Raw genomic sequence first — 23,039 nt, forward strand, 5'->3', positions numbered from 1 at the left:
AAAAAGACAATATCCCTCTTATCGACTGAGCAGGTTTTTGTTTTTACTGCAAACAAAAACATTACGGTTATCATAGCATTGTTAATATTTATGGTACATTAAACAAACAGAGCACAGTCTATCAAGTCAAATTTGTTGTGTGTTAAACATACTTGGCCAATGAAGCTGATTCTGATTTTTTTTTTATTAACCCTTCGCTTTGTCCAAAGTGAAGTGAATTATATTTCAATAGCGCTTTTTCTCTAGTGACTCAAAGCGCTTTTACATAGTGAAACCCAATATCTAAGTTACATTTAAACCAGTGTGGGTGGCACTGGGAGCAGGCGGATAAAAGTGTCTTGCCCAAGGACACAACGGCAGTGACTAGGATGGCGGAGGCGGGGATTGAACCTGGAACCCTCAAGTTGCTGGCACGGCCACTCTACTAACCAAGCAATAAATAAATAAATGAATGGGTTGTACTTGTACCGCCCCAAAAAGTCCCATTTTTAGATGCAAAAATATCTAACCTCCTCAACTGACTTGCCTTCATTTGCCAATAAATTTTACACATATACAGACAATGTCTGACATTTGCTGAGTTGGCTGACTGTACAGTCTGATAGTGCACCACTATTAAGACGGTATAACACTAAACATGGCAATACAAGCATTTTCTAGAGAAAATGCTTCCCTTTAGTTTGATTTACATTTGTGGTTATTAGTTTAAATATCAATCATAAGTCCATGTTTTGTTGAGACTCATAAGACTGTAATCATCAGAGTTGTAACAGTATATTATTCATTATCTAATTTTTTAGTACGAAACCTTCGATCTGTAAAAAAACATTGGTTATTATCGAACATGCCGTTTTAAAAAACTGTCTTTTTAGCCTTGGTTTGTCAGAACATGCTGTTGTGTAGGACTTTGTTGTTGTCCACAAAGGTGTGTCAAAGGGCTCTGTTTTTGGGCACCTGTTATTCATTATGTACATTAATGATTTGGGTCAAATGTGTCTGATGCTAGTATTCATTTTTATGCAGATGACACTATTATTTACTGCTATCTCTTGCCCAGGCCTTAATCATTATATGATAAATAATTAAGATATAAATAAATGTAACAATCAGAATGAAACTTAATGTAATGGAGTAAAAGTAACGTTTTTTTTTATGTTGCCTTAAAATTACTCTGAAAAGTACAAATAAGTAAATGTAATGGGGTAAATATAGCGTGTTACTACTCAACTCTGCGTTTACCTCTGTTTTGTCACAATCCAGTATTTACTTCTACGGTTAAAGCTTGTTCCTAATACTGACAAAACTAAGCTTATGTTGAATACCTTGTTTTCAAATTTTAGGAATCCCCAAACTATTCCAGCAGTGTTCACTCGAAGAAGGAATGTCATAGAGGTGGTACATAAATATAAACACCATGGCGTCTTAGTTGATGGTTCCCTCATTAGCATTAGTTAAGGCCTTAATAATGTGCACTTGTTTAAATTAATCTGTGCTTTCTTATGTAACTGCATTGTTGTAACTTTGTGCGAAACTTTACTGCCTCTTGGTCAGGACTCCCTAATTTTGTTTCCTGGTTAAATAGAACAAAAGTTAAGTATGGTAAAAAGCCATCCCACATGGAAGTCATTTAGTGAAAGACAGGAAGCATAACTGCTCTGCGATATAATCACGCGTCTACTTTGCAAAAAGATACATTGCTGCTCAGCCTTTGGCTAGCGACGAGCCATGGCTATCAAATGCAATATTGTCAAGGAGAAGCCAGAGTTTGAAAATCTTCCTCAAAGTTTCAGTTTCCTGTTAGCAGTATGCCCTGTATTGTTCAGTGGAGACTGGCAATGGGGCTGCAAGGTGGAATATGCCTGTACATCTTTTCATTTGGCCTATTTCCACCACAGGAACTTCAACAGGAAACGATCCCATTTACCTAAGTGAAGTACCCCTCCGTGTTTCCACCAAAAACTACCCGGGTAGATTTAGTTCTTCAGGAACTATGTTTAGTTCCTAGTAGCGAGGTAGGACTTCCGGCGGTTGCTGGGAACCTTAGAGGGGCGGGCTGTGGTGTCAAACGCTGGTTAGTTGAACACAGTTGGGGCAATTAAAACTGTGTATACAAAGTTTTAGCCACCATTTTAGTATGCAAGGACAACCTATTTATGTATAATTTCTTGTGTATTTCTATTACAACATACTTGACAACGGAGAGAAAGAAGAAGAAAAGGAACTTGTTTTTACTCAGCACTAGTCTTTAAATTAGTATGCAGTTTCATACTGCTTATTCATTTGTACAAACTTTATTTCAATACATAAAGCTCTTATCAAATATTCACTCATAGCTTTCTTACATGCTGTAAAAGTAGTCAGTGACACGCCATTTGTATAATTATTTGTCTCAATCCGAGTTAACTGAATGCCAATACCAATAGGCAAACGCTAAATGGGGACAGCGTGGCGAAGTTGGTATAGTGGCTGTGCCACCAATCTGAGGGTTACTGGTTCAATCCCCACCTTCTACCTTCCTAGTCACGTCCGTTGTGTCCTTGGGCAAGACACTTCACCCTTGCTCCTGATGGGCCCTGGTGAGCGCCTTGCATGGCAGCTTCCACCATCAGTGTGTGAATGTGTGTGTGTGTGATTGGGCGATTGTGGAAATACTGTCAAAGCGCTTTGGGCTCCTTAAAAAAAGAGGTGGAAAAGCACTATACAAGTACAACCCATTTACCATTTACCGTTTCACCAATATGATGCGTTTATGTTGTCGCCGTAAGACAAGCAGTGACATTTTTATTTATATATTGTTATCTACAGCTGAATGGAAAAAGGAATGGCCTGACCTTCATGAATTTATCATTTACTGAGGGAACGACTGTCTGACTGTTGGACACCGCGGACAATAGCCTAACTTTTTAATACAAAATCCAGTACACTTTGTTTTTAAACCCTATTGTTTTGTATAATGTATATTTATATGTTTGTATATTATTGTCTTCTATTTCATGTACTTAATTACTTACTTTGTAAAATAAATATGACCTAATGTTGTCTGTTTACGTAGAGTCAATGTAGAAATATACTAAACCGCACCTCCTTATGTCATCAGCCTGATTTGTATAAACTACCCCGAACTGTGAAATGCGGTGGAAACACTAACCACACACTTCTACACAAACCTTTAGTTCCAGGAGCTAAAGGTTCCATGAACTCAAAGTTGCTGAACTTTTAGTGGAAAAAGGCCTTTTTATCCTGGTAATTGAATTTTCCCAGGGCATTTAAAGGGGAACTTCACTTTTTTCACAATCGCTATGCAAGACAAGAACGTATACAGTGGGGCAAAAAAATATTTAGTCAGCCACCGATGGTGCAAGTTGTCCCACTTAAAATGATGACAGAGGTCTGCAATTTTCATCATGTGTACACTTCAACTGTGAGAGACAGAATAAGAAAAAAAAATCCCGGAATTCATATTGTAGGAATTTTAAATAATTTATTTGTAAATTATGGTGGAAAATAAGTATTTCGTCACTTCAAACAAGGAATATCTCTGGCTCTCACAGACCTGTAACTTCTTCTTTAAGAAGCTCTTCTGTCCTCCACTCCTTACCTGTATTGATGGAACCTGTTTGAACTCGTTATCCGTATAAAAGACACCTGTCCACAGCCTCAAACAGTCAGACTCCAAACTCTACTATGGCCAAGACCAAAGAGCTGTCGAAAGACACCAGGAAAATAATTGTAGACCTGCACCAGACTGGGAAGAGTGAATCTACAATAGGCAAGCAGCTTTGTGTGAAAAAAATCAAATGTGGGAGCAATTATCAGAAAATGGAACACATACAAGACCACTGATAATCTCCCTCAATCTGGGGCTCCATGCAAGATCTCCTCTCTTGGGGTCAAAATGATCATGAGAACGGTGAGCAAAAATCCCAGAACCACACGGGGGGACCTGGTGAATGACCTGCAGAGAGCTGGGACCAAAGTAACAAAGGTTACCATCAGTAACACACTACGCTGACAGGGAATCAAATCCTGCAGTGCCAGACGTGTCCCCCTGCTTAAGCCAGTGCATGTCCAGGCCCGTCTGAAGTTTGCCAGAGAGCATATGGGTGATACAGCAGAGGATTGGGAGAATGTCATGTGGTAAGATGAAACCAAAGTAGAACTTTTTGGTATAAACTCAACTCCTCGTGTTGTGAGGAAGAAGAATACTGAGTTGTATCCCAAGAACACCACACCTACCGTGAAGCATGGGGGTGGAAACATCATGCTTTGGGGCTGTTTTTCTGCTAAGGGGACAGGACGACTGATCCGTGTTAAGGAAAGAATGAATGGGGCCATGTATCGTGAGATTTTGAGCCAAAACCTCCTTCCATCAGTGAGAGCTTTGAAGATGAAACGTGGCTGGGTCTTCCAGCATGACAATGATCCCAAACACACCGCCCAGACAACGAAGGAGTGGCTCCGTAAGAAGCATGTGAAAGTCCTGGAGTGGCCTAGCCAGTCTCCAGACCTCAACCCCATTGAAAATCTGTGGAGGGAGTTGAAAGTCTGTGTTGCTCGGCGACAGCCCCAAAACATCACTGCTCTCGAGAAGCTCTGCATAGAGGAATGGGCCAAAATACCAGCTACTGTGTGTGCAAACCTGGTAAAGACCTACAGTAATCGTTTGACCTCTGTTATTACCAACAAAGGTTATATTACAAAGTACTGAGTTGAATTTTTGTTATTGACCAAATACTTATTTTCCTCCATAATTTACAAATAAATTATTTAAAATTCTTACAACGTGAATTCCTGGATTTTTTTTTTCCACATTCTGTCTCTCACAGTTGAAGTGTACCTATGATGAAAATTACAGACCTCTGTCATCATTTCAAATGGGATAACTTGCACAATCGGTGGCTGACTAAATACTTTTTTGCCCCACAGTATGTTTTTCTTTTTTCTATGCATTCTAAATTTTAATATATGGCAAGAGGTGGCTAACAATAAAACTAATGGAAGTCATTTTTGGTGCCCATAAGCCCTACGAAAAATACCCAAAAACTGTCAACGATACTCCATTTACTTGTTGTGACCTGCTTATTAACCAAGTTTTAGCGATATTTTAACTATAAGAGCGAACACAGAGGAACTGCTTTTAGCAGCGCTGTGATCACAGAGAGGTAACTCGCTTATGCAGCTATTGACATACTGAACCGGTGAGCTGCTGCATCGCCTCTGAGTCAACAGTTACAAATCATGCCTCTGACTTGTATAGTAGAAAAATGTGGGCATAAAGTGAGAAGTTGGTCAACTTTGACATTCAACTTAGACCTGGGGATTGCAAGAAAGACATAAAAAAGACGCTTGTTTGTACCAACTTTTTTGTTTTTAACTACCTGTGTGAGGATTATGATAATTTTTTCATCGAAACAGGAATATGCACAAATATAAATACAACACTTTTCTTTTTGCTCCCATTTTTCATGAGTTGAACTCAAAGATCTAAAAATTTTAATATAGACACAAAATAACTATTCCTCTCAAACCAACCAACCATTCATCTTCCGCTTATCCGAAGTCGGGTCGCAGGGGCAGCAGCCTAAGCAGGGAAGCCCAGACTTCCCTCTCCCCAGCCACTTCGTCCAGCTCCTCCCGGGGGATCCCGAGGCGTTCCCAGGCATGCCGGGAGACATAGTCTTCCAACGTGTCCTGGGTCTTGACCGTGGCCTCCTACCGGTCGGACGTGCACGAAACACCTCCCTAGGGAGGCGTTCAGGTGGCATCCTGATTAGATGCCCGAACCACCTCATCTGGCTCTACTCGATGTGGAGGAGTGGCGGCTTTACTTTGAGCTTCTCCCGGATGACAGAGCTTCTCACCCTATCTCTAAGGGAGAGCCCGCCACCTGGCGGAGGAAGCTCACTTCAGCCGCTCGTACTCGTGAGCTTGTCCTTTTGGTCATACCCCAAAGCTCATGACCATAGGTGAGGATGGGAACGTAGATCGACCGGTAAATAGAGAGCTTTGCCTTCCGGCTCAGCTCCTTCTTCACCACAACGGATCGATACAGCATCCGCATTACTGAAGACGCCGCACCAATCCGCCTGTCGACCTCACAATGTACTCTTCCCTCATTCGTGTATAAGACTTGGAGGTACTTCAAGTCCTCCACTTGGGGAAAGATCTTCTCCCCCACCCGGAGATGGCACTCCACCATTTTCCGGGCGAGAACCATGGACTCTGACTTAGAGGTGCTGATTCTCATCCCAGTCGCTTTGCACTCGGTTGCAAACTGATCCAGTGAGAGCTGAAGATCTTGGCCAGATGAAGCCATCAGGACCACATCATCTGCAAAAAGCAGAGACCTAATCCTGCAGCCGCCCTGACTGCGCCTTGAAATTATGTCCATAAAAGTTATGAACATAATCAGTAACAAAGGGCAGCCTTGGCGGAGTTCAACCCTCACTGGAAACGGGTCCGACTTGTTGCCGCCAATGCGGACCAAGCTCTGACACTGATCAAACAGGGAGCGGACCGCCACGATCAGATAATCCGTTACCCCATACTCTCTGAGCACTCCCTACAAGACAAGGCCGAATGCTTTCCCCAAGTTAACAAGGCACATGTAGATTGGTTGGGCAAACTCCAATGCACCCTCAAGGATCTTGCCAAGAGTATAGAGCTGGTCCACAGTTCCACAAACAGGACGAAAACCATACTGTTCCTCCTGAGTCCGAGGTTCGACTATCCAGAGTAACCTCCTCTCCAGTACACCTGAATAGACCTTACCGGGAAGGCTGAGGAGTGTGATCCCACGATAGTTGGAACACACCCTCCGGTTCCCCTTCTTAAAGAGAGGAACCACCACCCCGGTCTGCCAATCCAGAGGTACCGCCCCCAATGTCCACACGAGGTTGCAGAGTCTTGTCAACCAAGACAGCCCCACAGCATCCAGAGCCTTAAGAAACTCCGGGCGGATCTCATCCACCCCCTTCACCTTACCACCGAGGAGATTTTTAACTACCTTGGCAACCTCAGCCCCAGAAATAGGAGAGCCCACCACAGATTCCCCAGGCACTGCTTCCTCATAGGAAGACGTGTTGGTAGGATTGAGGAGGTCTTCGAAGTATTCCCTCCACCGATCCACAACATCCGCAGTCGAGATCAGCAGAACACCATCCGCACCATACACGGTGTTAACAGTGCACTGCTCCCCCTTCCTGAGGCGGCGGATGGTGGTCCAGAATCGCAGCCAACTCACCACCGGGTGGTGATCGGTAGAAAGCTCCGCCCCTCTGTTCACCCGAGTGTCCATAACATGAGACCCCAAATCCAATGACACAACTACAAAATTCCACTCAAACATTGTTCAGAAATCTCTCTAAATCTATGTTAGTGAGCACTTTGTCTTTGCCAAGATAATTCATTCCACCTCACAGGTGTGGCATATGTGCAGTTTTATCACACAGCAAAATGCAACAAATGTCTTAAGTTTTGAGAGAGCGTGCAATTGGCATGCTGACTGCAGGAATGTCCACCAGGGCTGTTGTATGTGAGATGAATGTTCATTTGTCTACCACAAACCATCTCTAAAGGCATTTGGGAGCAAAAACGAAAGTGATCTGTTCATATATTTGTTCAGTATAATAAAAATCCCATCAGTTGTTATCCCAGTAGAGCAGACATTGTATAGTAATTGATTATTGTATTATGTTCATAGTTTGTATTTCTTGTTTAGCACTAAGCAGTAGTGCTACTTGCTGGATCTGCTTATCGCTCAGCTTCTTAAACTTGTTGTAAAACTTGTAAAAATATAAGGTTCTGGATCACCATTTTTCTCAAAGTAGTCTTTTTTTGTCTCTCATGAAGTCTGACATAATTAGTAGTGTTTTTGTTGAAAGAAATAGCAAATGTTGTGATGTGTCTGTGAAATTAATGCGTTGTCGTATGTATCAAAGTAATTTGTGTCTTTATTATGAAAGCTATTTTTACTTCACTGAATTTGTGAATGCGTGGGTTCCCTCCGGGTACTCCGGCTTCCTCCCACTTCCAAAGACATGCACCTGGGGATAGGTTGATTGGCAACACTAAATTGGCCCTAGTGTGTGAATGTGAGTGTGAATGTTGTCTGTCTATCTGTGTTGGCCCTGCAATGAGGTGGCGACTTGTCCAGGGTGTACCCCGCCTTCCGCCCGATTGTAGCTTAGATAGGCGCCAGCGCCCCCCGCGACCCCTCAAAAAAAAGGGAATAAGCGGTAGGAAATGGATGGATGGATGGATGAATTTATGTCACTGAATATTTTGGGTTTGAATGTTGTGGACTGTTTTTTTTTTGTTTTTTTTACATCAAAATATGCTGACAATTTCATCTAAAAAAATTGTTAGCAAAATGCGTGTTTTAAAATTCAGTGTATAAAAATTGCAGACGAAAAAAAACTGCAGTCCCTCTTAAATCCATCACCACTATTACGATTGTCTACAAAACCTTTTGACTCTCATTTGAGCAGAACAGATGGAGCCTGTTTGTATGGGGAAATGTCTTCTAAAACAATGTGAACAGTCCAGTTTTGTTCAATTCAATGCTCTAAGAATACAAGCTGGAATTAAGGCACTTAAAGCAATAACGGACTTTAAATACCTAAAAAATAAAATGAGTAAGACATAAGTCATACTGTTCCATCTGTTAATAATACACTTTTTTAAAAACAAATAATACAGATTTATTTATGCTTGTTTCATTAAAAAAATTTTGTATTCAGAAATGCTGAGCAGTTTTATGGTTTACATTTTGTTAACTTATTGTACAAAAAAAACTGAACTCTGATCAAAACCAATGGTGTGTATTGTGTACCAAACAATGATCATTGCAAGTGAAGTTGTTTGACTGGGAAAACATCTCCAAAGAACAAATGCTTATTTTGTTCATTATATTAGAAACAGAAAGACATTATGAAGAAATGTTTAAACCTTTTACCCGTGCAATGTCCGGCTCAGAAGCAATAAAATTGCAAAACCGTGCCATGGCTGTTGGACCCTCCAACATTCCCTCATCCATATTTATGTCAAGAACTTGGGCTCCCATTTCTACCTGGACCTTAGCAATGCTGAGAGCTTCCTAAAAAAAAAAAGATAAAGGCAAAAACTTTATTCTTTCTTCTCACAATTTGACAATTTGTAGTCAAACGGGACAATTGTAAGATTTCCCCTTTGTAAATATAAACAATACATAATATAGTCAGTTGAGTTTTAAATGTCTTGAAATCTTAAAATTGTGACTTTTTTGAATTTGGAGTAAAAAACACCATCAATTTTTGCGGTAAAATTCTGATGACAGAGCTGCCACTCTGTTTTTTTTACTGCAGAATCCATTGCATTTTTTTTAACAGGCTAAGTAGTTGCGTTTGAATTTGAGACCCCTGCTCTACGGTAAAGTTGTGACTTTTTGGCGCTCTATAGAGTAGGACAATCTTGGTTGCCGTGCTTCGCCCATCTCAAGTTTGAAAGCAATCGGAGAAAATATCTGTGAGGAACTGGTTACATAACAACACCTGCAAATGGCGAAAATCTGCCGAAAATGACCTCCTGTGAATGTTTTGAGATTAAAAAGGTTCATAAAAGATGCAGAGTTGTACGCTAACTGAAATAGGCACACGACTGTGACAATCTCTACCTTCTTATAATTCAGTATTGCCGGTATGAGGCTAAATTTGTGTTGCATGGTAAAAATTGCTGTTTGGCACATTTTCACTTTGGCTCTTGGAGGCTAAATGTTTGAGCACCCCTGACCTTACTAATGTTAAAAGTGAACTTAAGGGTAGTCAATATAACACGGTCTCTGCAAGTTTCAACAAGTCAAATATAAGACTTTTTAAGACGATGATTAACTAAATTTTAAGGAGGACCAACTTCTCTTAACTGTTGGTACCCGTTTTTGTGTCTTTAGAATCCTTGTAAGTCCCTAAAATTTGAAATCGAACCATGGAGGCGTGGCTGGGTTTTTTACAAAACTATTTTGCATTTTTCCAAACTTGCCTCATATAAGCCGTTTGACTTTAGTGATATATTTTGCCTCAGTTGCATCAGCGAATATCTCCTTATATGGTAGATGTTTAGCGAAACAACTTTGCCCAAGTCCGCCATTTTTATTCAGTTGTAGTCAATATGTTCCTTATTTTTGTCAATCCTCCTGGATGTGGGCGGACTGGCTCGTACATGCACATGCAAGCTAAAATCCTACACTGTAGAATATAGTTCTAACTTACATCTGTCAGTAGACTATTTGGAAGCGCTAAAGACTACAATATGGGGGTTTGGCCCGGATAAGGGCTTCTGCACCTAATTTAAGACGGACTACAAAACGACGCATTCTGAAGAGACGGTCAGAAAGCAGCTTGAAGATGGTCCGTAAAACAAAATTCACTGGTTTTAATCATGCATTAACTTGTTTCTTCTACAGCGAGAAATTTGTGAACTTGCACTTACCCATCTTACACAAATAATTTAGCTTTGCTGTGGGGTTTATCAATTGTTAATAGTATATTGTTAAGACTTTTAATGGTTGTACAGTATTTTGGACTTATGAGTTTTTGATCAAATTGAAGACATTTTACAGCCTTGAATTGTAGTTATTAGATTTTGGGCTTTTTTAAAGGCCCCGTGGGAACCCTGCATTAGATTTGAAGGAATCTATAACATTTTGAACAAATGTGAATTTGTAATGCTTTATAAATATTCTGCATAGAAACGGCACAGATATGGGGGACAGCATTATTTGCATCTTCTAATAAATTGTCAAGTTAAGTGTATGTACATTTGCAGTAGGATAATCAATAACTATTCAGTTCGAATTTTTTGGGGCATTCACTTTTAAAATGTCAAGTTGATTGTGATGCAAGTTATTCACGTGTTGTACACAAATACAGGCTACGGCTCATTCAAGCTAATTAATACACATGCACTGCATAAAAGGACAAATTCTGTCTCACCTCATAGTTGCCATTCAAAATCATCTTTGCAAACCTGCGTGAGCCAGCCACATTGCAGCGCTCACCAATATTTACAAAGTTGGTGTAAGGGCCGATCTTGAATGGCTCCAAACCTAGAATCAACAAAATACTCAGCAAACAATTACAAATATGCAACTTGCAAAAAAAAAAATGACAAACAGGTTCCAACGCACAGAAATTTAATACGATCCAAACTACAGTGTGACCCCTGTTTTATGTACAAAAATATCTCAATGTTAGAGACAGCGGACAGATGACTATGACTACTGTCGCCGTATAGAAGAAGGGCTTGAGCAGACTCTTCTTCTTGAGGAAGTTCAGGTCCTTTAATGTGTGCAGAAAGCTGTTGGAGATCTTCGACCAGTCTGTGGTAGGCAGTGCCCTGTACTTTGCAGTGGTTTGCTGGGGGAGCAGCAGTAGCAAAATGGACATAAGTCGGCTGTAGAAACCGTTTTGGAAAGCCGGCCAAATTATTGGCACACAGTTGGAAGCGGTTGTGTCAGTGAGGAACAGGAGGACGCTGGACAATCCTGCCCACCCACTTCACCAAACAACTGAGGGACAGCGTAGCTCACACTCCAACCGGCTTCTCCAGCTTGGCTCCCATAGTGATATAAGAATTATTTCATTCTGCTCTGCATCAAGCTGTACAATCACTCACCGTACAGTAATAGATAATTGTCTATTATACTGCTTCTATATTACTGCACCTTTGTTTATTTGAAGTTGCATTTACATGTATCTATTTTTTTATTCTGCCCGAATATCTTTCTGCTATTGTATATACAATGTCTCTCGCATTGTTGGCCTACTTTCTACTTATTATATCATATTGTCCTGTTTTTGTGCCCATGTGATTGTTTAGTTAACCTTTCCTTTCTCTTGTAATTGAGCTACTGTGTCTAACAATTTCCCTTGTGGATCATTACAGCTTATCTACCGTAAGTCTAAGTTGATCACACAAAGAAAATTAATAATTCAAAGTTTAGCTGATGTATAAGTATTTTAATGTATTTTTCTTATATATAAACAACCATCATTTTTGTAAAACATAACTGACTGCAGTATCACCTTGACTTTTGTAATTAAAGGTTTTACAGTAAGCAACATATAAGCTGTGTACAAGTGGTTTTATTACCTGAGAGCAACATGTAGTCTTGATAAATATCCCCAGTAGGAACTCTAGGTTTGCAGTGTTTGACTGCTTCTGATATTGCTCTGTATGAAGAAAACAATGTTGTAGTTAAAATTACGCAAGAATAGAAGACTGCTAACCGCCTAGCAATAAACAATAGAGACACAAAGACTCCAAAAATATATATATATATATTCAAAAATGCACCCAAGACTTGTTAAAAGTAAAATTATATCAGCACAATTATCAATTAATACATTTAATTTTTGCATTGTTGTAAAAGGAAAACAATATGTATAATTCTTATAGTAAAGAAAGTGAAAAAGGCATTTTTCTTAATATTTTTCTACATCTAAAAACATTTAGATTTAGAATATTACAATTGAATACACTTTATTTAATTAATTATTACTATAAATGAAATCTTTACAGGCAAACAGACCTTATGTGTCCTGGCGTGGTGCCACAACAGCCTCCTACAATATTCACAAGTCCATCCATTGCAAACTCCTTAAAGCAAAAGTTAAAGCACAAACTTTACAAAAGCAATTTAGTCAAAAAAGGACTTACTTACACACTTAGATTTTTATTAAAATTAATTTGAAACAAAAATGACACAGATATGTGCAGAACAAAAATAAGTTCAAAATAAGTGTAATAGAGAATAAATCAATAAAAGGTGAGTCTTAAAATGTAAGAGAATAGGATAGAACACAAACAATGCAAAGTAAATTACCTTTAAATTGGAGGCGGTTACTGCGGGAGTTTCATCATAACCTCCAAATGTGTTGGGAAGACCTTATAAGGAACAAAAGAGGTAGCCGTATCACTCAACAAAATTCTTATATTCATCTTTTGAAGTATACACTCAGCAAAATCAGCAGTTTAAAAGTGCTTTCATGTGTTACAAAATTGAGAGTTACCCTATATGTCAACAAAAGAGTTCGGGGGGTTATCAAATAGGAATAACTACATTAAACGTACAAGTGTTTATATTTTTGGTCAAATTGGTCAAATGTGTTTATCACATTAAGAAAATGTATTTATTAAGAATTTGAAGTAAAGCTGTACAGTACTATTTAAGTGTGAAGCATAGCAAACGTGTAGGCAGTTAAGTCAGTTGTCATTTGTACAGCAACTTGTGATTTCTGTGATGACTCTCTATCTCTGCTTGCAGCAGGTTGGTAAATCACAAGTTATGGTTGGCTATGCATTTAGTGATGTGTGTCTCCTCGATCTAACCTTCCTTACCAACTATTAAGATGGGGGGCAAGTTCTTCCCCTAAAACATCCACAATCAGAAAATAATTACATCCATCCATCCATTTTCTACTGCTTGTCCCTTTCATATCGGAAAAAAAATCCATTAAATAGGATTGTATTGTGTTCCGTCCCGAAATCTGTGTTCCAAGAAAGTGACTCCCAAAGAGCCTGCAGTGTCTGGAGTGGGCTCCAGTATTCTGGAATGCCCTATACCAGCAATAGATAGAGATGCTACCTCAGCAAACACATTCAAGCCCCCCACCTTCAAACTCATTTATATACAGTGCACCGGAAAGTATTCACACCACTCTTTTCACATTTGGATGGATGCCTCTGTGTGCGGACCATGTCTTGGTGTACAAACATTTACTTTATTTATTCATTCATTAATTTTGTGTGCCGCTGGAAGCTCTATGGAGGCTGCCATTTTGATGCCATAACTTCCTGTAATCGAGGGCCCTTTTGAAGAGGCGGGACCCCCAACATCACATCCTGTACACACCGGTGCGGCTATTTCAAAGTGCTTTGAGGCTAGCGGCACTTCTGACTAGTTTATTTCCACAATTGTCTTACTTTGTGCTTGTCAGCCTGTCTTAGAGATCACTTTGTGTGATCAAAAACTTTGTAAATGTGCCCAAACTCTCACAGTCTTGCTGTAGAGTTTCAGGTTGCTAGACTTCCATTGAGCTATCATTTTAGCTGCGTAGTTAGCTTCCGGCTTGTGGCGTTTCTAGCATTTTGAGGATTTTTTCAACCTAGAGGGATTTAACCTTAGACACCGTATAAGTAGACGCAGCATCGACTGCTACTGCCTACTTGCGCTGACAACACACGGGGCCGCCATCTTGGAGTGGTGATCCGCTCCACTCAGGGCAATTCATTTGGCAGGAGCAATGAACTGTCAGCGCATTGAATTCATCTTACCTCACTGAATACGACTGATATTCACACGTTTTTTTGTCATCCGTGTAACTATGATAAATGACAATTGTTTGGGCATGTTTTATTATTCATAGTTTGCTTAACAGTAATATAATATTCTTATATGCTATAAGTGACCAGATGTTCCGAGATCAAAACTGGGAATAATAATCCCAGAGAAGGGGAAAAAAACGGTCAGCTATTTTTAAGTTGAAGAAACAATATGATTAGGTTATATATACAGTACATGCGTATATCCTACATAAACAATGTATGAATACATTAGATATCTATATATCTTAGGGACCTATAGACTGTTGCTGCAACAGCAGAGAGTTTATTCTGTCTTGACACTTTGTATTGATATTCTGGATTCAGAAAAAAAAACTAATTCTGTTTTACCCAACAATGTTAGTATTTGAATATCGTTACTTGAAGACTTATTCCAGGTTACAATTATACTGTTAAGCAAGTATTGTCTTATACTTTGCCTAAAATGAGAACGTATCATAATCATTGGCGGACGGTGAATTTTGTTTTAGATGTCACAATCATTTATATCAACTTTATGTTATTCAAGTATGACATTTTTAAATGTCATTAATTTCATTGACAAGCAAATGTATTATTGTCATACTTTTGTTTGCTAGCGGCTATGATTTCCGTACTTTGCTCCTTCTCAACTCTGTGGTAATATTCTTTTCACAAAATACAACCAATAGTACGTTAATGTTAAATCCTACATGTGAAAAGTAATCCCTGATTCGTATTTTCAACAGTCCGCTCATTTAAGCAGTTAAACGCTGAACACCAGCCCGGCATCTTTGCTTTCTACCTTTCAGCTTTCAGTTTAGGCTGCTCGCCGGCTCCTCATCACCACTTCAAGATGCAGGCCAAATTTCTCACATCACAGCAGCCAGTTTTGCGTCTACTTATAAGAGGTCTATGGATTTTAACCTTAGCAAGGCTTTAATTGTGATGAGACCGAAAAAGATGCCACAGTGGACCTTTTTCTACAGCGAAGAAAAAAGCACTACCTGGACATATGCCGAAGGATTGCCCCACACTGCTAGTTTGTGCTAAAGCCATTTTTATGATTATTCTTCTCAACCTGCATAAATCGGATACTAATGCTAACAGGCTAATGGTAAATCTGGTGCGTTTATGTGGTTGCCATGAGATAAACACTAAAATGTGTCATGTATATATATTTATATAAATTTAAAAAATTGCCTGTCCCTCATGAAGTCTTCATTTACTGAGAGGACGACTTTCTGGCTGTTTGACGTTGCGGACAAAAGCCTGACTTTGATGAACAATTCGGTGCACTTAATATTTTAAACCATATCATTTTGTATATTATTGCTTTTTATTTCATTTACTTGCCTTTTAGTAAAACCACTCCTCCATAATTATCAGCCTGATTTGTATAAACTACCCTGAACTGTGAAAAGCAGTGGAAACACACCACACACTTCTACAGGAACTTATAGTTCCTGATCTTTTGGTGGAAACGGGCCTTTTGCCTCCAAAAGTGCATCAACATAGTATTGAGCAAATGCTGTGAATACTTACGTACATGTGTTTTTTTTGTTTTTTTTTATTTGTAATACATTACATTTACATACACCACTCATCCATCCATTTTCTACCGCTTATTCCCTTTGGGGTTGCGGGGGGGGTGGGGGGGGGGGGGCGCTGGTGCCTATCTCAGCTGCATTCAGGTGGAAGGCGGGGTACACCCCGGATAAGTCGCCATCTCATCGCAAGGCATTTACATACACATTTCTAAAAAAAAAAACTTTTTTACATTGTCTTTTTGGGGTATTGTGTGTAGAATCTGGAGGAAATCATTTCCATCCATTTTCTACCGCTTATTCCCTTCGGGATCGCGCTGACGCCTATCTCAGCTACAATCAGGCGGAAGGCGGTGTACACCCTGGACAAGTCGCCACCTCATCACAGGGCAAACACAGATAGATATAACTTTCACAATATCATGTTAGACCCGCTCGACATCCATTGCTTTCGGTCACCTGGTGGTGGGGGGTGGGGGGACAGGGCGGGGGTTGCCCACATATGCGGTCCTCTCCAAGGTTTCTCATAGTCATCATTGTCACCGACGTCCAATTGTGTGTGAGTTTTCCTTGCCCTTATGTGGGCTCTACCGAGGATATCGTTGTGGTTTGTGCAGCCCTTTGAGACACTAGTGCTTTAGGGCTATATAAATAATCATTGATTGATTGATTCACACACTAGGGCCAATTTAGTGTTGCCAATCAACCTATCCCCAGGTGCATGTCTTTGGAGGTGGGAGGAAGCCGGAAAAAACATTTATTTATTTTATTTTGGAATAAGCCTGTAACATAGCAAAATGCGGGAAAAAGTGAAGCGCTGTGAATACTTTCCGGATGCACAGTACAGTGGTTTTGAAAAGAACCTGTTTAGACCAGTTGACGTGCCACGTTTCTGCTCTGTCCCCCCTCTCCTATATGGAAAGAATATCAGGTGGTCACGGATACTCTCTGGAAAGGTCTTAATCTGGAAGAGACGCCAGGTGCTCCAAGTCGTGACCCGGTGTGGACCACTTATTCGATACTTCAATAATTGTACCCACTTTGCATTCATTGCAACCGGTCACCTAGGAGGAGAGTCCCCACATCTCCGGCCCCTTCCAAGGTTTCTTCATTTTCCCAGTCTCGGCTTTTGGAGTCTTTCCTTGCCCAATGTGGGTTCAGATCAGGGGATGTTGTTGTGGTTTGTAAAGCCCTTTGAGGCACTTGTGATTAAGGACTATATAAACTCATTGTGATTGATTGAAATGTATTTCTTTTCACACTTTGCTCTAAAAGAAATGACAACCTTCTGTTCAACAATACAAACGGTGGGTTCCACAGTATCAGACTACAAACAATAAGCCAGCTTTGTATGTTGCTCATTAGCTGCAATGTATAAAGCCCCAAACGCTGGAGCCACTTTTTGGTTGTAGAATAAATTCGACCTTCAACCCAGGCTTCTTTGATTCACATTTTTGGTGCATTTTTTTAAATGTATGTTTCTGGTGGATGTGTCCCGCAGGGTGTGGTCACAAGAATCCATTGTTGCCAGGGATGACTCATGAATGGAAAGTGATTCCCCTGCTAGGTGGCAAAAGACTTGTTAGTGCCCACTGCCTATTCTCACAGAGTGAGACATTCTTCAAATGACAGATTATAGGTTGTTGTAATGGCACAAACAGGTAATGGCACAAACCTACTCTGCATAAAACAAGCTTTTTGTTTGTTTGACTCATTGTTTGTTTCATTCATCTTTCAAACCACCGGTCCTCTCTGTTCAAGATATAAACAGTGGTGTCTTCAAGGGAATGTCCCTTGTCTTTGGGATACATATGATCTACACCAAGGGTTTTCAAACTACGCGGACCGACAACGACTAACTCTAGGCCTGTGAGACGTAAGGTGTTTCCAAATTAACTTGGAATTACCGAACAATCTTTGCTGCTTTTTTGTGGATTAAATGGGTAATTCAGGTCAATGACATGGGTTCCCTCGAGGTACTCCGGCTTCCTCCCACCAACCAAAGACAGGCACCTGAGGATAGGTTGACTGGCAACACTAAAATGGTCCGTAGTGTGTGAATGTGAGTGTGAATGTTGTCTGTCTATCTGTGTTGGCCCTGTGATGAGAGGGCAACTTGTCCAGGTTGTACCCTGCCTTCCGCCCGATTGTAGCTGAGATAGGCTCCAGTGCCCCCGGCCACCCCGAAGGGAATAAGCAGTAGAAAATGGATGGATGGACCATGACTTGTGATTTAGCATAGCATTCGCTTATATGACCCAAGTCAAAATGTATAGTCACACATAACACAACCTGTATACTGAACTTTGTGAATATTATTAAAACAAAAGTCCAATCCCCATAAAAAGTTCAAAATTACACCCATTTAAATCAATTATAATACCTGATGGGGAAAAATGGAAAACACGCCACACTTATCCATGTTTGGCACATTTTAGCTGCTTAACATTTCTGATTGATTGCAAGATTTTAAAGAAGTCGGCACGGAAGTAAACAAGGTAGAAGTCAAACTTTCACCTACTCTTAATATCCAGTTGTATTCATTATTAATTACATATCCATTACCCCGAAAGGGACAAGCAGTAGAAAATGGATGGATATACTAATATGTCCACATATATACGTATATGTTAAATATTTTGTTACTCTAGATCAGTGGTTGTCAAACTTTTTTTGTCATCCCCCACTTTGGACATGGGGGAGTTTTCAAGCCCCACCTGCCCCCATCTCCCCAACAGAACGCTAATGCCAAGCTTAACATTTTCAAATTTATTGAACATTAAGTCACATCAAGTTGTATACACTCAAACTCAATAACATAAAATAACATCAAGTTCAATAATAAATAAAATAACTTGCATCAAGTTCAATAATAAATAAAACAAAAGTGTTGTAACTTGCAACAAGTTCAATAATAAATCAAATAAAAGTGTTATAACTTGCATCAAGTTCAATAATAAATCAAATAACTTAAATCAAGTTCAATAATAAATCAAATAACTTGCATCAAGTTCAATAATAAATCAAATAACTTGCATCAAGTTCAATAATAAATCAAATAACTTGCATCAAGTTCAATAATAAATAAAACAAGAGTGTTAAAACTTGCATCAAGTTCAATAATAAATCAAATAACTTGCATCAAGTTCAATAATAAATAAAACAAGAGTGTTAAAACTTGCATCAAGTTCAATAATAAATCAAATACAAGTGTTATAACTTGCATCAAGTTCAATAATAAATCAAATAACTTGCATCAAGTTCAATAATAAATAAAACAAAAGTGTTATAACTTGAATCAAGTTCAATAATAAATCAAATAAAAGTGTTACAACTTGCATCAAGTTCAATAATAAATCAAATAACTTGCATCAAGTTCAATAATAAATCAAATAACTTGCATCAAGTTCCATAATAAATAAATTAAAAGTGCCACTTTTTCGTGTTTTGATAAAATTTACCGCGCTCACAACATCTGTTAAAACCTCATTCAATTCGGGGCTGAGCTGCCTTGACGCGAGTGCTTCTCGGTGAATGACGCAGTGTGTCCAATGCGCATTTGGCGCAACCCTCTTTATTACAGCCTGCTGCCTGTTTCTTGACCCTGCCATGGTCTGTGCGCCATCAGAGCAAAAGCCCACACAGTTTTCCCATTTAAGGTCGTGTTCTTTGAGGAAACTGTCTATTATCTTGAACAGCTCATCAGCAGTGGCTCTATGTTTTATGTATTTCCAAAACAGTAAATCCTCGCACAATGACTTGCCATTCACAAAGCGGACGTACCCGATGAACAGGCAGTCTTTATTGCTGTCAGTAGCTTCGTCCACTTGTAAAGCAAAACGACTTTATTTAAATTTGTCTACGACAGGGGTCGGCAACCTTTACCACTCAAAGAGCCATTTTGACCCATTTCACAAATTAAAGAAAACAATGGGAGCCACAAAACTCTTTTGAAATTTAAAATGAAATAACACTGTCTAATCCCCCTCTGATCGCCACAATTTCCCCCTTTGTCTTCCTTTTTTTTCTCTTTCTATCCCTTGCTGCTCCAGCCCGGCTACACCAAATGATAATATAAATAAATTTAGTAAAGTCAAATTTAAATAAGGCAACAAGAGAAGTATCCTAGACTTCTCTTCTGTAAAGTAAATGTGAAAAGCCAATATAGGCATCTACATCAACTTGGGAAGCTGGACAGGACAAAACAATTACAAAATAAAATAAAATAAAAATAAAAAATAAAAAAATGAAATAACACTGCATATAAAGTTTTCTTTTTTCTTTGTGCTATGTATAAACAAACTATGATGGGTTACGTTTATGAAATCAATGAACGACTGCAGAAAAAATGAAATAAAATGTCTGCATGCAACAAAACGTTTTAACTCTGAAAAAGAAGTCGGTTGAAGGATAAGTAAAATAATTAATGTCTATTTAAGTCCCTCTTGTAGTAATAAAAAAAAAAACGCCAAACTTAAATTATTCACTGGCAGAGAACCAAAAATGCCGTAAAATGTCTATTTCACTGAACAATTAAAAAATGTGAATATATGCAAAATTATAGGAAATTAAAATATTTATCATACGTGGTCAATCTGATTTCTGCTCCTGAACCGCAGAGCACAGCGTCTCCACATCCGGGCTGTATGACGTCACCTTTATCTTCACACAAGATTGTAAACTCTCATCTGTGAGGCGTGTGCCATGTTTGTTTTTAATAAAGTTCATGTTGGAGAACATCTGCTCACATGCATATGTGGATCCAAAGATCGACAGAACTCCAAGTGCATACTTTTTCATGTTCACATAAAAGTCGGGGATAGCGTTCCAAGTTTCGAACACAAGTTTGTCTGGTTTGGGGAGGTTTTCAATATCACACCGTTTGTGATTCTGAGCAAGAACGGCTTTCTGGCGTGAAACATCTTCAAGGTGCGCTGTCAGATGCTTTAACTTGGACACCCACATGTCTTTATCCTGCAGCAGCTAGCGGCTGCTGCAGGACGGAGACGCGCGCGGCCGTGGGCGTGTCCCGAGGTTTGAAAAGCAGGATGACAAGCTGAGCTGGCCGTGACAAGCTGAGCCGCATCAGAGTGATCAAAGAGTCGCATGCAGCTCCAGAGCCGCAGGTTGCCGACCCCTGGTCTACGAGTTGTTCCTCAACATCACTTGCAATGTCGCATATACGTCTCGCAACTGTGTCGCTTGACAGTGGGACAGCTTTTAATTTTGCTGCGCTTGTCTCATCAAGCATGACTGACACCATGTCTATTGCAGCGGGGAGAATCAGCCGCTCAGCAATTGTGTGTGTTTTTTTTTGCATTGAGCAATTCTGTATGCAACTCTATATGAAGCCAATTTATCCATTTTGTGTAATTCTGGTCCACACATTAGCCTGCTACCCATCCGCGCAAAAGTTTGTTCCGCTCAGCCCCGCCCTCATTAGTTACTGTTGCGTCTGTCAAACTTTCGCTGCTACCTAGAAATTTAAAGCCTGCAGGAAAAATAAGTAATTTACATTAATTTGTATAGCGGAATTCACAGACAGAATCCCAAAATGAGTTACAGTTTGTATAGAAAACGGGGTTGTAAAAAAAAAATCTAAGAATAAAAAAAATATATAATAATAAAATTAAAGTGGAATCTCCTCCCGTTTCTCGCGCCCCACCTGGCATGTCTCTATTCCCCACCAGTGGGGCGCGTCCCACACTTTGAGAAACGCTGCTCTACATGCAGCCATCTGCCCGTGGCCAAATCTTTTTAGCCAAAAGTGGCCCTCAAGTCAAACAGTTTGGAAACATCTGATATACAGTCTGTCCCTCCTATGTTGTGCCACCATGCATTTGTGCAGAAGCTACTTGATCGCTCCAATGATAGGATCACTGCATTCGTCACTATACTGCACCGTTTCGACAACATTGCTACATTTATTTCTAGAGATTTTGTCCTATGTGTGCAACTATTTTTGTTTTCAGGAATGTTGTTGGGTTTGAAGTGGCGAAATACTGTATTGTTGCCTGTAGTACATAAAGTATTTCAAATTGAGGTGTGTTGAACACGGTTTGTTCAGTGGACTTACCTGCATTGGGGTAACAGATGATAAACGCAGAGGTGGATTTTCCTATCGCCTCGATGTACGGCCTCATCTCTGTTGCTCCTAAGGCACAGTTGAGGCCAATACTGTAACACACAGGAAGAAAATTTGTAAGAAACTGGGGCTTACCTAAGGAACAGAAAAAAATAATTCTTGAAAATAAATAATACTTTGAGATAAACGTATACTGTAACACATATTAGATAAATGATGAAAAATGTTAACTTACTGCCATTAACTTACCATAGCGGTTTACTATGTGATACACTCACTACAAAGGCTTCTCCTGTCTGACCCGACAGAGTTCGTCCACTCCTGTCAACAATTGTTCCAGAGATCTACATGATGGAGAATACAAAACAAGTATTTTAAATAAGTAGTTGTTTTTCGCTATTATGGAAACAAAACTTTCACAGAGGCATAACTTTACTGAATAGCAAAACTTAATTAATTAACCTAACTGATTGATGGCAGAAAATATGGGAGACATAAATATATGGAATAGACTTACAATTAGAGGTTTTCTTTCATAGTTCTTTTCAAACAACAGATCAATTGCGAACAATGCCGCCTGCAAAAAAAGGAAACAGTAAATGTAGTCTTAAAACATCAACTTACAAAGAAAAAGTTTGTGGGTTGAATTCTTAACCAGTTGTTGGCAACGCTGGGCACTGTCTCGATCGCGAGGAAAGATTTTGTATAATATTAGAAAGACATGAATTCTCTCTTCTATAGCTTGATTTTAATGTTGTTGAAACTCTTACATGTTACAATGAAAACAGTGTAGTTGAATAATTGCAATGTTCCTATGCTGTCATTGCAACACTTTATAAATACACCCATCCATTTTTCTACCGCTTGTCCTGTTCAGGGTTGCGGGGGGTGCTGGAGCCTATCTCAGCTGCATTCAGGCGGAAGGCGGTGTACACCCTGGACAAGTCGCAACCTCATCGCTGAGCCAACACAGATAGACAGACAACATTCACACTCACATTCACACACTAGGGCCGATTTAGTGTTGCCAATCAACCTGTCCCCAGGTGCATGTCTTTTGAGGTGGGACG

At 39.6% G+C, this 23,039-nt stretch overlaps 1 protein-coding gene across 4 annotated transcripts in view; it reads right to left on the bottom strand.

Moving 5' to 3' along the window:
• mtr (5-methyltetrahydrofolate-homocysteine methyltransferase) overlaps window positions 1-23,039 on the bottom strand; it is a 75,509-nt gene that overhangs the window by 37,765 nt on the left and 14,705 nt on the right. For all 4 annotated transcript variants that reach the window (XR_009807852.1, XR_009807853.1, XM_061908698.1 and 1 more), the window contains 8 exons: window positions 22,487-22,546; window positions 22,219-22,313; window positions 21,961-22,061; window positions 12,860-12,921; window positions 12,566-12,633; window positions 12,127-12,206; window positions 10,968-11,080; window positions 8,957-9,097 (listed from right to left, as the gene is read on the bottom strand). Coding sequence is in view for 2 of the 4 variants with exons in the window: in XM_061908698.1 (XP_061764682.1) it covers window positions 8,957-9,097; window positions 10,968-11,080; window positions 12,127-12,206; window positions 12,566-12,633; window positions 12,860-12,921; window positions 21,961-22,061; window positions 22,219-22,313; window positions 22,487-22,546 (720 nt within the window). In the remaining 2 variants the exon portion in view is untranslated. The remainder of the gene's footprint in view (window positions 1-8,956; window positions 9,098-10,967; window positions 11,081-12,126; window positions 12,207-12,565; window positions 12,634-12,859; window positions 12,922-21,960; window positions 22,062-22,218; window positions 22,314-22,486; window positions 22,547-23,039) is intronic.

Source organism: Nerophis ophidion, linkage group LG08 (assembly GCF_033978795.1).
Source record: "Nerophis ophidion isolate RoL-2023_Sa linkage group LG08, RoL_Noph_v1.0, whole genome shotgun sequence".
Taxonomy (NCBI): domain Eukaryota; kingdom Metazoa; phylum Chordata; class Actinopteri; order Syngnathiformes; family Syngnathidae; genus Nerophis; species Nerophis ophidion.